The 18,220-nt window shown below is 40.6% G+C and overlaps 1 protein-coding gene across 2 annotated transcripts in view; it reads left to right on the forward strand.

Annotated features, from left to right (window-relative positions):
• The window catches only part of SLC17A8 (solute carrier family 17 member 8), a 54,513-nt gene extending 41,116 nt beyond the window's left edge, over positions 1–13,397 (forward strand). For both annotated transcript variants that reach the window (XM_002928487.4, XM_034644374.1), the window contains exons 12-14: positions 5,219–5,329; positions 9,695–9,822; positions 11,241–13,397. In XM_002928487.4, the coding sequence (XP_002928533.2) occupies positions 5,219–5,329; positions 9,695–9,822; positions 11,241–11,585 (584 nt within the window). In that variant the 3' untranslated portion in view covers positions 11,586–13,397. The remainder of the gene's footprint in view (positions 1–5,218; positions 5,330–9,694; positions 9,823–11,240) is intronic.
• Positions 13,398–18,220: the final 4,823 nt, after the last annotated feature.

Consider the following 18,220-nt stretch of genomic DNA (forward strand, 5'->3'; position numbering starts at 1 on the left):
GATCCAGAGCTGGAAAAAGCAAGAACGGAGTTTCCCTAGAGCCTCCAGAATGAACACAGCTCCCAGCATCCCGATTTTAGCTCATAGGACCTATTTTGGACTTCTGACCTCCAGCTTTGTATGATAGTAAGTTTTTGTTGTTTTAAGCTACCACATTTGTGATAATTTGTTACAGCAGCAATCAGAAACTAATACAGGAGCCAAATTCCTCTCCTCTGATTATCACGTTCTGCCCCAGCTGAATAACCCACTTCATACCAGGCCCTGGATATCTCTTTCCATCTCTGAGTTTGCTCACTCCCTTGCTCTTTACTGTGAGTTCTGCCTGCTTTCACCTCTCACGCTAGTCCTCACCACATGTCCTAACACATGGGTTCATCTTCCCTCTTATGAAGTCGACATCAACCTCCAGCGACTGCTCCTTCCTGTGCATACACTTGGGTCGTAACTCATCATGTACCACCTAATTATAGCTCTTGCAGAAAAGTGTTTTAGGCAGAAAGAAAGCATGAGCGATGGCCCTGAGGCAGGCATGAATGTGGTATGTCAGCAGAAGGAAGGAAAGTCAGAATGGTTAGAGCTTAAGAAGTGAGATGGAGAGTGACAGGAGATGGGACCAGAATGCTCGACTGGGGTCAGATCTTGGGAGGCTTTGTAGATATGCACAGAGCTTGGATTTTACTTGAAATGCCCTGGGAAGCAAATAGAGGGTTTAAAGCAGAGAAAGTGATGTGATTTGATTAATGTTTTTAAATCTGAAGAATAAAACATAGAACATAAGAGTGAAAGAAGGGAGACCAGCTAGGATGCTTTTTCAGTTATTCTGCTGAGAGAAGATCATGTCTTGAACTAAAGTGGTATCATTGGAGGTAGAGAGAGTGGGATGGGTTTCTAAATTCTCTGAGCCTAACTTTCTTCTTTAAAATCTGAGTAATGGTATTTACTTACAATGATTGTTATGGATGTTAAATGGGACAAGGTACAAATGCACCTAGCATGGGTCCCACCTATAAAAGTTCTCAACATATGTCAATGCCTTTTTCCTCTCCTGTGTTTAAGACACTGACAAAACAAAAGTTTTTCTAAGGAGGCATTCGATAACTGTCTGCTATTCAAATGTATTTCCCATAGCCAAAAACAGGCAACCTCCTAACCTGGAACTTGAAAGAAAATTCTGGATTTCAACCTGACTTGCACAACCACTTCTCAAGCCACATGCCTTGAAGACTCTGAACATATTTTATGGGACTGTCTTGTTCGTGTTTAATTTTGCCCCAGTCACTTCAGCCATTGTTCCTCCGTAACCAATAGTGTTGGTGTTGGGTGGTGGTGGTGGTGAGAATTCTCAAAGATTTTAAAGTGCTAGCAAAGTGACTATTGAGAATAAATCTTTTTTTTTTTTTTTTGTTCCAGAAACTAGAATGTAAACATTGAATCTACCTAGCCTCTCTCCCATCTTAAAACAAACAAACAAAAAAAACCCAGCAATAATAACAAAAACCAATCCAAACCCCCTCACATGTCTTTTCATGTCATTTTATATTTTGAAATAGCAGTTCTACATTGTATGTTTTTAAAAATGTTTGTCCTATTTTGCTCATATACAAAGATGCTAGACTAGAGATAAATACATAAAGAGAAAATTTTGTGCCATCACTGAAGAGGCCAGATTGATTTGGACATAATGAAGCACTTGCATGTCTTCCAGAGAATTTAGTTGGTTTCATGTTTGCTAAGAGGAAATATAGAGGACATTTCTCATCTGAGAAGGATCACACATTTCCTAGAGTCTGTCACCTTCTTTTCTTTCCATAGGCAAGGGTTGTTTGCTGCTAGAATCATTTAAAGCAAACAGATCACCTAAGACATGAAGCTCTGTTCTAGTTCATTCTCAGTCAGGGCACATTTCCACGGTCCTTAAAAACAGATGTCAAATCCGTGTACTTCCCTCTATAGTACATGTAAAGCGTGACTGAGGTAAAAAAATTCTAGTCTGGCTGAATCAGTTGCCTGTGTGAACTTCAGATTGTTTAATATGAAATGAACATTTTCCTCTGACCTTTAAATCCTAGTTCTGTTTCTCTTGTCAGCTCTAATAGGTTCACTTTCAAGGTCTCTTGATCACTTCTGAAGTTCAAGATTTTTCCTCAAGATCCTGAAATATATAGTTCTATCTCTAGCATTTTTTCACTACTAACCATTTAAACTCTTAAATGTTTTTTTCCCCCTCCCTTTGGAAATCTACTAACTCTTTGGCAAAGATCATTTTTTTTCCCTTACAGATGAACTCGTGTCATTTGTAAGTTTTATTCTTCACAAAGTGTCTCCATTCTAATTGTTTGGAGGAATTAATTTTTTGGCACAACTTTGTTTAGATTAAGATAAAAGAAGTTTCAGCCAGATGCCTTGTTATTTAAGACAGGGCACTTCTAAAGCACATATAGTTATTGTATAAAACACTAGCAATTTTCCCTTGTATTTAATTTAAAATGTTGAAACAAAATTGATAACAGGTAGCAGTGGTATAAAGCCCACAGTTGAGAAAAACCACTGTTTCCATTTCATGTGATTCTCTTTTAAAGATTTTTGTTAAAAGATTTATTTATTTATTTATTTATTTATTTATTTATTTATTTATTTATTATTTAGAGGGTGTGAAAGCAGGGAGAGGGGCAGAGGGAGAGAGAGAATTTTAAGCAGGCTCCACACCCAGCATGGAGTCCAATGTGGGGCTCCATCTCATGACCCTGAGATTATGATCTGAGCTGAAATCAAGAGCTGGAAGCTTAACTGACTGAGCCATCCAGGCGCCCCATCATCTGATTCTCTTTTAATGACCATCTAAAACAATTACCAATGCTTGCCCTGTTTCTTTGATAGTTTTCAGAAAATGAGCTCAGAAGGTAAGCAATTTACCAAGGTCTACAAAAGTGTTTTAGCTTGTATTTCAACCTAACTATCTTGATCCTGAGTCCTATTTTCTTTCCTTTGCATTATGAAATGAATATCATGAAATATTATTTACTGAGTGCCAACTACATGCTAGTCAGGCTCTGTGCTATATACTTGGTGTCTTACAAAGCAATGTTGAAAAGTTCTGTAAAATGAGTAAGAAGAAAGATGTCAGCTTCACTCGTGGGGGAAGGGCAGGGTTGTTGGGGAAGCTTCCTAGAAGAGGCAATGTTTGAATTGGACTTTAAAGGGTAGTGAGGTTTCTCTAGAAAAAGAGAAGTAAGTGGCCAGAGAAGAGTATCCTGGGCAAAGGAAGAGCCCGTGAAAATACGTTAGGGGCATGAATCAAGTGTTTTGAGTAGGAAATGGCTCATGGATCTGCTTGACTACAACAGAGGGCTTTATATGGCCTGGGGGCAGGGAGGGCGAGGACTGGCAGGTGGGGCAGCAGGAAAGGGTTATTATATGCACTACACCGATAATGTGGAACCCTTGAGAAAAGTTTTAAGCAAAGGGGCAATGGACTAGATTTGTGGTTTAGAGAGAGAATGATGTGGAGAATGGGTCAGAGGAGGAAGAGATGGGGAGACTAAAAGGAGCTGTTGAAGTTGTCTAGGTGAGAGGTAATGGGACCAGGACAAGAAGTGGCAGAGGAGAAAGCAGAGGTCAGATCTGACACCCATAGATTTGTCTGTGAAAGCTGAGGAAGAGTGAGAAATATCCAAGATGATTCTGAGATTTGTACATTTGACTTTTCTGGCTTGTTTCTTGTTATTATTTTTTTAAGTAATCTCTACACTCGATGTGGGACTTGAACTCACAACCCCAAGATGAAGAGTTGCATGCTCCATTGACAGAGCCAGCCAGGTGCCCCACTTTTGGTTGACCTTTGAGCTATGCTCATGTGACAGGCACTGTACTTGATGCCTTATATACTCAATTTCATTTTGTCTTCCAGCATCCTACAAGGTTGTATTATTAGGGGTGGAGCGACTTGTCCAGGGTCACATAATTCATGATGTGTTGTGAAATCTGAGCCTGGGCCTGTCTGACTCAAAGTCTGGGTTCTAAACACAGGTGGACAGATTAATTCAGAGAGGAAGAGAGAGCATGGTGGAGGTGATATGGTGGTGGTGTTCTTTGTGTAGAAGTAAAAAACAGGGGGACAGAGATGTGATGTGAGTGTGCAGTCTTTGAGGTAAGTACAGAGCAGTCAGTGATGTCAGGAATCAGCAGAGTCCAGAATGAAGCGTCATTGTCTTCTATCTCCCAGGATACTTCATATACCTGGAGACGGTACTTACATCTTCTTTCTGTCTGCTGGTGACTGAGCTCGTGTGTGTGTGTGTGTGTGTGTGTGTGTGTGTTTTGTGAGAAGGAACATCTTCATAATTTCCTCATCCTTTTTTATTTTTTTTTATTTTTATTTTTTTAAAGATTTTATTTATTTATTCGACAGAGATAGAGACAGCCAGCAAGAGAGGGAACACAAGCAGGGGGAGTGGGAGAGGAAGAAGCAGGCTCATAGCGGAGGAGCCTGACGTGGGGCTCGATCCCATAACGCCGGGATCACGCCCTGAGCCAAAGGCAGACGCTTAACCGCTGTGCCACCCAGGTGCCCCCATCCTTTTTTATTGTACTGGATTCACTTATTCAGAATGAAAGGAACAGAAAGTACTTTTGTCCTGATGTACTTCTGTGCAAATATCTCATGGCTTTTATGAAGAGGCCTGAGAGCTTGACCAACTTCTGAAAGGGAAGAATTTTGCCTTGTGCTTTACAAGAAGTGAGGTGCTGCTTTTTGTTTCAGATACTCACTACAGCTTTCTGGTCATTTCTGGCAATATGTATTAGAGTGTTGTCATTTTGTCTTTCTGTGAGAGGCCATGACTTATATAATCAAAGGGGGATCACTGACAGTATAGAAGAGAGTTTTAGTATCTAGAAATGGCAGGGCAACTACCCATGAAGCAACTGATAATAAACATCCCCCATCCCAGGGCTATCATTGGAACCTGCTGGAACCTTTCAGTGTTCAGAGTGCACCGGGGTATACGTTGGAAGGCTCACAGAACCCCTGGGTAATATTAGCATAGTCATGTTGTCACGAAGCACCCAGGTAATGTTGTAAGCAATGGGCCCGAATGTAGATACTAAAAACCTAGGTCTGTGGAAATAGGAATAGATTCTTATTTGATAAATGCATGAACCGAGCTGGCTGACATGAAAACAATATATATATTTTTCCTGCTGTTTCCATTTGCAGGTTTTGGCATGGAGGCGACCTTGCTCCTGGTGGTTGGCTTTTCCCATACCAAAGGGGTGGCCATTTCCTTTCTGGTGCTTGCTGTAGGATTTAGCGGCTTTGCTATTTCAGGTGAGGTGTCCTTTGGCTTTCCAAATCTTTTCTACAGATTCAGCGAGTGTTAGGAGGAAGGAAGGAAAAGGGAATATTGTATCACTTTCCTTTAGTAGCCAGGCCATTCCCAAGGAACAGGCTCCTGGCTAGAGAGTTTCATCATGTGGGAATGACTCTAAGATCACTGAGGACTAGGCTTAGGAGCCCAGTCGAGCTCGAATTGTCCCTACTTCCCTGCTTGGATAAAGACACAAAGTGCAGACAGTCCCCCTGAGCCATGGGCAGAGGCACAAGCCCGTGTCCCGGGTGAAGTGGCCCTTTCATACTTCAGGACCAGGTCACCTGCCTGGGCTGGGTGTCACAGAGGCTCTTGTGACATTTTCGATCCTCACCTCCAACTAGAGAATGGCTATTATTAGCTCAAAAGTCATGTGATGTGGTCATTTGACATTGTGTCATAAAATCTGAAGGTTTTTTTTTTTAGAGTGAAAAGTTACTTTAAATTTTGTCTTCTCCATGGCTTCCATTTTCTGAAGAAGGAAACTCAGGTCCAGAGAGGGCAAGTGACTTCCCCAACAGGGAGAGCAGATAGTAAGAATAATAATGGTGCTAGTGAGAGCTGACCTTGACCAAGCACAGACTCTGTGCCTGGAACGGCTCAAAGCCCTCTGTGGAATTCTCCCACTACCCGAGGTGGCATCAGTCTCCCTGTTTCACGGGAGTGGAGACCAGTCAGTCTACTACTGTGTGTGAGAGCCCAGGGCGCTGTCATAGCATGTCTTTGGGCTTCCGACGCTCCCTAGGCGCAACAGACGTAAAAGGAAAATTTAGTTGTTCTGCCTTTAAACCAGACTGCCACCTGCCAATGATCACCTCCTGGACAGTTTACGTATAGTGTGTGTATCTCACAACACTGTGAAGCAAGTAGGTAACATCACTAGTTTACTGATGAGGTACCTAAAGCTCAGAAAAATCAGAAATTTTTCTACGGTCGTGCAATTGGTGGCAAAGGAAGAAGTAAAGCGCAGTTCTGGCTGGCTCCACGCCTGTGCCCTTTCTACTGTTCTAGGCTGCCTGAAAGATCAGAGTAAGAATATCCCAGGACAGAAAAATATGGAACCTCTGATACTTTTTTAAACCACCCTAAAATAAAGCCTTGATCTTTTCAAAATAAACAGAGCTGTAGGATAGTGAAATTGGGGGTGGGGAGTCTACTTTAAAAGTAGCATGCAGCTACTAAGAACTTGGGTTTAGAGATGCATAGACCTGATTTTGAGGCCTCCCTTTACTATTTGCTATTTATAAAAGAAAAAATGCTAAGTTATTTCAATTCCCAAGCCTTGGTTTCCTCACCTAGAAATTGGAGAGGTACAATGGCAACCTCACAGGGTTGTTGGGAGATGGCCATGAACTTGAGATAACTCATGCCTTCGCTCGCATTTCCTACGAGCTAGCAGCTGTTCGCAGCAGGAGGGATGTTACAGTGGAAAAAAAAATCAGATGGTGTCCTCATAAAGTTTACATTCTAGTAGAAATAAAGCCTTTGAAACCCTTAGCCCAGAGCCAGATGCACAACGAAATTAGTAAGTATTCACTCTTGTGAATTGTGTTGTTCAGTTATTATTCACTTTAGCCGCCGGGCTTCTCAGACTCTGATGTCCATACACCTCACCCCAGGATCTTGCCAAATGCAGATTCCGATTCAGCAGCTTCACCGTGGGGCCCCAGTTTCAGCATTTCCAGCAAGCTCCCCAGTGCTGCTGACGCTGCTGATCTCTGGTCTATACTTTGCAGAGCAGAGATAAAGCAATCATGACTTGTTTCCAGTCGATGTGGAACACCTTCCTCTGATAGCTCTGTGATGCAAAAGGGATTCATATCCTGTCTCCAGAGATAATGAAATATGTAGGCTTACATTGTGCCTGGATTGCCAATTCCACTATGATCGGAAGGAGAGAAACCCAATATACCAAAAAACAGCACCTGCCTTTTTTTTTTTTTAAGCACTTACTCAATGCTGGCGACTTTTTGACATGATCTCGTATAATCCTCCTGCCAACCCAATGAGAAGGATATTGCTATATCCATTTTACCACTGAGGACACTAGGGCTTAGAAAGGTGACTTAACTTGCCCACGTAAGTTGAGTGGCTGGGATTGGAAAAAAGGTTTACCTGACCCAACGGTGTCACTGTGGGAGGGACGAGGGCCCTGGGGGCAATGATTTCTCAGGATCTGCTGTCTGCTGACTTCATAAGGAGTTCATAGGGATGTCAGGGAAGACTGGTACCATTTGGAACTGATTATCAACAAGAGAGCTGACACAGGTGAGATTAGGAAGATAGAGGGATGGGTGATGCTTACTTTGAGAAATGTCCTACGTGGAGAAGACAGACTCTCCTAGCTTGTGTGCATTTTTTTTTGTATCCACTACAAAAAAATCTATCAGTATCTGAGTTTCTTAATGATTTTTTTCGCCTAAACACCAGGATTGTGCAGCTAGAAATCTAAATGGCTTTTCTCACATTATCTTTAGCTGAACGCAGATGCCTCGGCTTTGTATCAGAATATAATACTCAACGATCATACTAATTGCTTCTTATTTCTGGGTTCTTTTCTAATAAAGTGTTTATCGCTTTCAAATCAACAGTAAGATTAATTAATCTTGCAGGTGTTTTATATTCTGATTGTCTGCCACTTGGATCTGAAAGAGAAGGTATATTTATTACAAAAAAGGTTTTCTCAAAATTCTCCCTGAATTGGAGGTAGGGAAAAGCAACCAATGTGCTAGATTAGGGGGAAAAAAAATTTTTTTAAATCCTATTTTCAGGTTCTTTACACAGAATAGAGAATTAAAAAGCAAGGCAAAGGAAAACAAAAACATGAATAAACAACACCTACAATTCCCTGCTATAATTTCAGTGGCTCAAATGCGTAATTAAACAGTTATTTATCAAGTGCGTACTATGCACCGGACTCTTTGCAAGTTCAGGGAAGATAGTGGTAAACAAGACAGATGAATAACCAGCCATAAAGAACATTCCTGTTGGTTTTCACTTCTATGTACCATGTCCTTAACATACATTATTTAACTTAATTCTTACAATAATTTTATAAGAATGGTTATGCTACCTTACAGATGAAGAAGCAGAGCTTCCGAAGTTGTTTAAATCCTTTGTCCTTGTTTGCATCTCAGTGAAGCTTCCAGAGGCAGGTCTGTCTGCTCTAGAATGTTTGCCTGGGCAACACTGGTAGAGTTGGTTCTCAGGGCCAGTGACCTCCTCTTTCACTAGCCCCTTCTCTTGCCTTCACTCCTCCCCCTTCACTCCATTCATTCATTTTTTTAAAGATTTATTTATTTGAGAGAGAGAGCATGAGCAGGGGGAGTGGCAGAGGGCGAGGGAGATGCAGGCTCCCCACTGAGCAGGGAGCCTGAGGCAGGGGCTTCATCCCAGGATCCTGGGATCATGAGCTCAAGGCAGATGCTTAACCTTAACCCTAATTGAGCCACCCATTCATTCTTCTCTCTTGATAAATAGTGAGGTGTCCGCAACTTATTTTACCACTCACAGCAGTATTATCATCCCGTAGAAGACCTCAAAGAGAGGGAGAGGCTCAGCCCAGCAGCTGCGGCGGCCGTGTCCTGGTGGTGGTAGTAATGCTGGTTAGCAGAGCTCAGCTGCTTGCCAAGGGCTCTTGCATACATATTTCCCCAAGGCTCATCTCACAGCATTTTTAGGAGTTAAGTAGTCATTTTAGCCCCACATTAGAGAGGAGAAAACGAAGGCCTAAAACTTACTTAAGTGGTGGAAATAAGATTCGAATCCAGATCTACAGACTCCAAATCAAGTACCTATGGGGAAGTCTTTTGTAAGTTACAGAGAATTCTGCCAATGTTTGTGCAAATATTTGTTATCAAAAAAGGACCTTTTCCATTTTGTGCCATGTGGCCACTAAGACAGGCTTACCTCAGTTGCCCTTTTCGGGAGTGAGCTGAGGACTGGGAGGGAGGGTATTCTGAGGCCAGGTTTGGTTCTAATCACACTGTAAACAATCAGTGTGATTGTTTACTGTGGGTAAATGTGATTGTTTCGATTTTTTCAGTATTGCCCAAAACACTGTTATTTTGGAGTCTACCTAGGAGCACAGGTGTCATAATTCTCCCTACAGAGGACCCATGGGAGCCGTTGCTGATCAATCACAGCACATTTTTCTGCTATGTGCAGACACAGCTTGACAATCCTCAACCCAGCTGTCTTGGGAGAGGTGTCCATTAGTCCCTATGGTAGAGGAAACCAAACAGATTGAGGAGAGTTGGGAAAAGCAGTGTAGTTCCCAAAATGTTCTTGACTCTGATTTTGAGTGTTTTTTGGCTTCACTGTAGGTTTTAACGTCAACCACCTGGACATTGCCCCCCGCTATGCCAGCATTCTCATGGGGATCTCAAATGGAGTGGGGACCCTCTCTGGAATGGTCTGTCCCCTCATTGTCGGTGCAATGACCAAGCACAAGGTAATGGTCTCCTTTGGGGCTCTGGGTTGCAGTATCAGAGGACTGAATTACTGTGCAAACTTGAGATCTCAAGGCCCTGCCCCAGTCTGTAAATGTATATGTCTTCGACCTTGGCTGAGTCATTTGAACTTTTTCTTCCTTCTTCTTTTTTTTTTAAAAAATCATTGTTTATTGACGGCAACAGGGCTGATCGATGTTTGGTTCCACATTTCCTCAACTGAGAAGTAAAAGGGGTGTGTGTTGTGGGGGAAGGGAAATGAACAGCTTAGGGACTACTTAGAGACACATAGAAGAAACTGAGGTGATTAACTCAGGATAAATAATTTACCCAAGATTGTTTTATAATTCTAAGTAATTAAACTTTATAGCCTGTTTCCACCTATTACTTAGCATGTTCCAGTGTAAAGATATTAGTGCTGTTAGACTTCCTTATTATGAAGAAAATGAACAATACATTAATGGCCTTACTTCAGAACCTACGAGGGTGGGGCACTCAGCCATTACTGAGCCTTTGTGTATTTAGACGAGGGGATCCCAGATCTCCCCAGCGTTCAACCACAGGCCACGTGGTTTTTCTTCATCTCTGTCATTGAAAAGGTTTTAGGATGCTGCTTTCCACAAATAAGAATTTTTTGATTCTATGGAGTTTTTACCCTACTATTTTCTTAGATTGCCTATTACTAATATGACTTCAGAAAGTCTCCCAGCTTCTTGGAGAAAAAACTGTAGGTTAACTTTTCTTATTTATTTATTTATTTATTTATTTATTTATTTATTTATTTAATTAATTTTTATAGAAAAGGAAGGTGGCATTTGGGGATTTTATAGGCAGAAGATCTATGTTTTCCCTCTCTGCTCATGAGATGAAGGGGCTGGTAACATGACCGCTAAATCTCAGATATTGACTTCACCTAACTTTAAACATAAATTCTTATTTTTTAATTTACTGTATTTTTCACAGATAATAGGATTATAAATAAGCTTTTGACAGTCAAGAGTGAGCATTTTCATGGTTCAAATATTGTTATGTATCCTACAGCAAGCAAGAAGGAGACCTCTGATATTTAAAATGGTGGGTTCCTAAAGAGAGTTTAATGTAACCTACCATATGAATGGAAACCCCATTTGTATATTTAAAAGACCCGTGAAATGGTACATATTGTTTATTTTAAAAAATAGTTTCCTAAATTAAAAGAACACACATTCATTGTAGTCTCTGATTTTTATATTCACTGTAGTGTTAACTTTCATTTTTCAAACACTCCAAGTCTGTTTGGCTCCAGGGAATGCATCTGACACTTACCTTCCCTAGAAGCACAGCATTGCCTTTAGGTGTGGGCAGGAGATTTTTATCCCAGTGGAAGCTCCTAGAACAAACTGTTAACCCCCATTAATTGGTACTATATTTCCTTGTCTAGACCCGCGAGGAATGGCAGAATGTGTTCCTTATAGCTGCCCTGGTGCACTACAGTGGTGTGATCTTCTATGGAATCTTTGCTTCAGGGGAGAAGCAGGAGTGGGCTGACCCTGAGAATCTCTCTGAGGAGAAGTGTGGAATCATTGACCAAGATGAATTAGCCGAGGAGACAGAACTCAACCACGAGAGTTTTGCAAGTCCCCAAAAGAAGATGTCTTACGGTGCCACCACCCAGAATTGTGAAGTCCAGAAGAAGAAATGGAGAGGACAGAGGGGTGTGACCCTCAATGAGGAAGAGCTGACATCCTACCAGAATGAAGAGGGAAACTTCTCAGACACAGCCTAATGTCTGAGGGGCATTTCCGTCTTCTCCTTACGTAGAGCCAGAAAGTATCCATACCTATTGCCTTCCCCATAACCCGGCTTGCCAGAGGGTCAAATACAGTGACACTGGAGGTAGGAGGGGGGTGGAGAGGAAATATAATCAGCAATAGAGAAAGAAAGGAAAAATATTATCTTGCTATGACACTTCAGGGTCTGGAGCTCACTCTCAGTTGACAAAATGGGGATAAATATATAATTTTTTTCGGACTGGCAGTTGACTCTTCTCAAAGAAGTGTTCTTAGAGTTCAGTTCTCAAAAAACTGAACTTATTCAGAAAGGAATGACCAGAAAAATAAGGGAGACAGTATCATGTTGTTCAAAGAAAAATCGAAGGAACTGAGCATATTTGGCCTGGAGCAGAGAAAACAGTAGCTGCCACTACAGTTCTGAGGGCAGCCGTGCAGAACAGGGTTTCCTATTCCAGGAAAGGCTACTGCTCATGGAGGCCCTGCATTGTGCCAGGTGCCTTACAAACATTCTCATTTCATTTCCACGCCGCTATAACATACATTTCTTGTCTTCATTTTACAGCTAAGGAAGCTAAAGCAACAAGATATTGATTTGCCCAAGGGCCAGGGTTGAGATTGGTGGTGTCCAAAATAGGTGGCAGTTTGGGGGAAGAAGTTTTCACCTCAATGTAGAGAAGACTTTTTTTCTTTTTAAGTAGTGAAAACTGAAACTGGAGAGGGTTGTCTTGGGGCTAATTCCCTATTTTGGCAGGCATGGGGGATGGGAAACATCTGGGTTGGTGTGAAAGCATTGCCACTGTATGAAGGGGCTGGATTCAAGGATCCTGGGTTTGAAAGGTTAAAACATAACAAAGAAAAGAAAGGAGAAGGAAAAGGAAAAAAAAAAGAAGAATGAAAAGGAAAAAAGCTAAGTAAGATAGCTAAATTTTTAGGAATCTGATATCCAGAATGGCTGAGAGGTAAGCAAAGGCTTGGCTAAATTTTGATGCTTCATGGTATCAAGAATATAGTTAAATAAACAATGCCCTAAATTACTTATGCATCTTTAAGACATTTAGTAATTTAAGAAGTTGGTTTGTATGTTTTATTTGGTAAAATTCTCTTGGAAGAGTCTTCTGTTTTAAACAATGTTTGTCTTTAGCCAATTCTGCTAGAGATATTTGGAAGTTTGATCAAACTATGCACAACTATGGTTGAAGTACTCCTAATGACTGTATTTGGAATGTTATTGGGGAAAACCACAATAATATAGTAGTAACTATACAGGGAAATGACATGAAAGCATGAATGAAAGCAGCTGTGACAATTAGACCCATAGCTAATGTTGAAGAATTCATCTTTGATCGCATATGGCAATAACATGGATACTCTCTGGATATATTTTAAAATCTAAAGATATTTTAAAATTTAAAGTTGGCATGTAAAGGATTGCTTGAAATTAAAATTATTTTCCTGTTCATTGGTTTTGAAAATTTTGTTTCTACTTTCAGAAGAAAAATATAATGTCAAAGAAAAATTATAGATTTACTTGTATAGCTTATTATAGTGTTTTTTGTAAGTTCTCCCATATACATTTCTTGTCCCTAATTGTACCAGCAGAGTTGCAGTGTATTTTTAAAAAAGAATAATTTTGAGAGAAAAAAAGAATTGCCTGACTCTCTAGTAAATAATATTCTATATGTCATTGGTATGTAATTTATGTTATCCTATATCTTTAAATCTCTTTAATGAGTGAATGCATGTAAATCCCATGAACAGTTCCTGGCATGTAAAAAGTGCTCAATAAACATTAGCTATCATCATCATTATCATCTTGCAACCTTTCTGGGAATTTTCAGTTGAAAAGAAAGCATGCTATGTACCTTTCATCCATTAGCCATAGAATTTATTATGAAGGTTGTGCTGTTTTCTAAGTAAAAAAAAAAAAAGAGAGAGAGAGAAATTTATGGTAGTCAGTGTTTTATTTTTTTTCTGTTAATAAAGCCAAATAACCATTAAAAAAACTCATGATGATCCTTAAGGTAATATTGTAGATTGCAATGCAAAGTTGTATTTACTCCATCATTTAAAGTCAATGTCATATGCAGAAATCAAAGCATTTAAGGTGCCTGTAACTTGCCCTTCTAGTATTAAAGAAAGAAAAAAGAATGGAGCACTGGATCATGGTGTTGAAAATGAAAACACATTATGTTGTTGTGATGGGTTTTGCAAAGGTTGTTTCGCACAGATAATCACATTTGAACACCAGGCAGATGCAGTTTTCAAGTCCAGGTATGTTTTGCTGCAAATATCCACTTGTAGGCCAACTCTTGGAGGTAAACCATAAGTTCAGCGGAAGGGAAGGGAAGGCCTGGAAGTGTTGGATTCTTCAGACAAGAAAGGTTTGACTGGCTTTTTTAAAAAATGCAAGTCTTGGAGACTTCTAAATATGACCCCCCCAAAAAAATTATTCAAGAAATCATGGCACGTTTGTTATCCCAGCGTGGATGTTACGTTCAACACGTAAAAACTGGAAGGTACTGTTTCTCTTTCACATTGTCTCCTCCTGACACCAAGAACACCTGTTCTTCCTTCTCTGTCTCTTTTCTCAGCTAATCACCTCACTCTACTCCTAGAGCTAGAAATCCTGGGGTCAACTTTGACTTCTAAAAAACTAATCCTTTCCCTTTCTCTTCCCTGCCAAATCTATTTAACTTTATTTTCAGTCTGTGGATCAATGTCCTACATTGGTTTTGGAAAAATTTAAGCTGTTATTTCTTCTGCTTTTGCTTCATCTCTGTGCAATTTCTAAGAGTCCAGTTAAATGGACACTGGACAGTGTGTGGGGCAGTCTCTTCCATATCTCTTCTACATTTTCTACATTTTCCAGGGTCTTTCCTCTTTCTGTTTCATTCTGGATATCTTCTTTTGATTTTTTTTAAAGTTCTTTACTTTTCTCTTCAGCAAGATCTAATCTGGTAAAAAAAAAAAATCCATCCCTTGTGTTGTTAATTTCAGTTATTGTCTTTTCACTTTGAGAAATTTTATTGATTCTTTTAAAATTCTGCTATGTCTTTTAAAAAATATTTCTAGCTCTCTGCTGAAATTGTCAATCCCGTATTTTATTTCCTGGAACACAGTAAGCAAATTATTTTAAAGTCTGATCAGTGCCAATATCTGAAGACCATATCATTCTGTTTCTATTTTCTGTGGGTTTTGCTGATTCTTGTTCACATTATCTTATTTCGATCTGTAGTTGGTTTTCTTTGTATCCAAAATTGTATTTGAAAAATTGTTTGTAGAGGGACACCTGGGTTGTCTCAGTCAGTTAAGCGTCCAACTCTTGGTTTTGGCTCAGGTTATGATCTCAGGGTCATGAGATTGCCTCTTGTTGGCAGGCTCCACGGAGAGTCTCCTTGAGATTTTCTCTCTCCCTCTCCCTCTGCCCTTCCGCCTGTTCATGCTTGGTCTTGCTCTCTCCCTCTCAAATAAATAAATAAATAAATCTGAAAAAAATTGTTTGTAGAAATTATTTTAGGTTTAAAATAATGCCTTTTTTTCCACTCTTTCTCCAGAAAGGATTTTTGTTTGCTTTTTCTCAGAGGCCAAAGACTTTCCAGTTGCTAAGTCTGAGATCTTCTGGGCCACCCAGATGACTCAAAGCTGGGCTACAGGCAGCATGAAGGCTCTTATACTTTCAATTCAACTTTATTCCTGGAGTGCAGCACTTCTGGCTCCCAACCCACAGGACCGTGCTTTATCAGAGTCCAACTTTTGTCTCCATACCTAGCCATCAGACTGCTCAGCTATCAATCACTGGCTTTGTTATAATTAACAAATGCTCCCAGAAGAAAGGTGGCCTCAAATGTCAAGCTCACTTCTCTGGATTTTTATCTTCACCCAGATGGCCAGATGGTAGCCAGGTAACTTTTTACTTCCATGCTAACTCTCAATGCTGTTGAATAGACATTAAAAAAAAATTTTTTTTTTTTGTTCAGCTTTTCTAGTGTGAAGGTTGACCTGAATTATGTAACCTGTCATTAATGGACACTAAAATCCCTTTTAGGGGCGCCTGGGTGGCATAGCGGTTAAGCGTCTGCCTTCGGCTCAGGGCGTGATCCTGGCGTTATGGGATCGAGCCCCACATCAGGCTCCTCTATTATGAGCCTGCTTCTTCCTCTCCCATTCCCCCTGCTTGTGTTCCCTCTCTCACTGGCTGTCTCTATCTCTGTCGAATAAATAAATAAAATCTTTAAAAAAAAAATAAAATAAAATCCCTTTTAATTTTATTTTCACAAGTTATCTTGAATGGATTTATATCCCTAGAGATAGTGTGGTAGTAAACCTCAAATCTCAGTGGCTTAATACAGCAAATGTTGATTTCTCTCTTATGTTACTAATCAAGTGTGGGTTGAGTTAGGTGGCCTGGAAGCTTGTTTCAGACAGTCACTCAGGTATCTAGGATTTGTTTTTTTCTCCACTCACATCTTATAGTTCACCATTCAGAACATATGACCTCTGATATCACCATGCAAAGGGGAAGGAGGCACACTGGCTTTTCACTGCCTCACTTGGAAATGACACTGTCATTTCTGCTTCTAGTCCATCTACCTACACTAGCCATATAATCCCAACCTGACTTCAGAGGTGGCTACAGAATGAAGGGGAGCCTGTGGATCCCTAGAGTGAACGCTAATTACATCTGCCATTCAGCTCTAGACTAGCTTCAAGCTCTTTTGAACTTTCACTTGGCATGTTGAATTAGTCCCCTGACTCCAAGTGCCATAAATAATGTGACTCTGCTTTGTGGCATTCTGGGAGATCTGAACTAGGTTATAGAGAGCAAATTTTGTATGGGAGGGAGCTTTGAGCCCCCTCCAGGAGAGACCACAAAAATGCCAATTCATTAGATTCTGGCCTGATTCAAACCTGAGTTAATAACCACATGGACCTATTTGAAGGACAAGGAAAACTAAGCCTTTCTTTAGATTTCATGTGTTACTATGTCCCAGACCTTATGCTAAGGCCTTTCCATACATGATCATTTAATTTCCATGGCAACCCCATGAGGAAGGTTCAACTATTTATTTCCAAACATTTATTAATAAATAAATGGTATTTCAGAGCAGAACTTAAATGCAAGACTCTAGTGGCCATATTTTAATCTTAATTTTTAATCTGTTCTCCACTGCTTCTCCTGGCTGCGGTAATTCCAGAAAATGGTGATTCTCAAAGTCAGGAGAGTGTCCCAGTTATTTTAGCGAGGCATGAGCCAGCTGATGGAATGAGCCCTGGTAGTTTAGTCTAGGCCCATTCACAGGGACAGGTGAAACAGCAGATGAACAGGTGAGATCCCTCTTCTTACCAACTGGTGGACTAAAGTGAAATTAAGAACCAGAGACCCTTGTCTTTTCCCTATTTCCCTAACTACACAAACAGTAACATGCAAAGTTTGAACCCAATGCTTACTGGGTATGGGTCTTGGGGAGTGGGGTGGGGGCAGGTTCCAGAAGACTGAATTTCTCCCAGGCACCCCAGGTATGGAAACACAAACACAAAAGAAAGGAGATGAAAATTGCATTTAGGAAGTTGAATAGGGATACATCAGTCTTAATGACCTCAGCAGAACTGAGTGAAAAAAGAAGGAAGCTGTTTTAAGTTACTGCACTCACAGAAGCTGAAGAATTGAAGACACCAGCACTAGGTACCTCTGGAGGACAGGGTGGGGGTGGGGGTAGAGTGAGATCAGAGGAAGGGGCCTGAAAGCACAAGGATTGATTGAAAGTGAGAGTTGCCAGATTTCCCAATCCTGCTGAAAGTACATATAAGGAGCAGTTATAACCCCAGAGTCTGTCCCTGACCAGCTCAAACGAAGAACTGCTTCTCTCCATACCTGGTGGGAAACAGGAGGTTTATCTTCTGGACAGGAGATCTCTGGACTCAAGAACACCTGTCATAGCTCAAAATAAGCTCCAAAAGGTAGAGATTTTCGTCTGTTGTGGTTACCGATATATCTCAAGTACCTAGAACAGTGCCTGGCTTTAATAGTCACTTGGTAAATATTTGTCTAATGAATAAATGAATGAACCTTACTAAACACAGGAAGGTTAATTAACAGTTTGCATAATGACACTGAGAGCTTTCAACTGCCTTTGTGAGCTGAACTTCCATAACGCAGGTGGTCAGGTATATATCCCCTAGGCAAGAGATTGGAGGAATTCCAGGGTGAGGGGTGGGAACTCACTAAGAGAAAGACTTACAGCCATTGACATTTGGGGACTTGTTTCCCCATCAAAATAACCACCCAATCACTCCCTGTGGAGGCCATCCACTGAGTCCTGATATGGGAATAGAAATCCCATCATTCATTCATTCATTCATTCATCCTACAATTATTTAGCACTGATAAAAAGTACCTCAATTATTGAGTACCTACAATGGTCCAGAAACTAGGGATAGAAAATAGGTTAACAAAATAAGTATCTGTTCTTATGGAGCTTGTATTCTAGGGCCAGACACAAAAAATAAGCAGGTTGATGAGTAAATCAAGTACATAGTATGTCAGGGTGATAAACGCTAAAAACAAACATAAAATAGGGTAAGGGGAATAGGGAGTATGGGAGTTGTTGGGTTACGTTGAGTGTTCAGG

This window comes from Ailuropoda melanoleuca, chromosome 15, assembly GCF_002007445.2.
Source record: "Ailuropoda melanoleuca isolate Jingjing chromosome 15, ASM200744v2, whole genome shotgun sequence".
NCBI classification, from domain to species: Eukaryota; Metazoa; Chordata; class Mammalia; order Carnivora; family Ursidae; genus Ailuropoda; species Ailuropoda melanoleuca.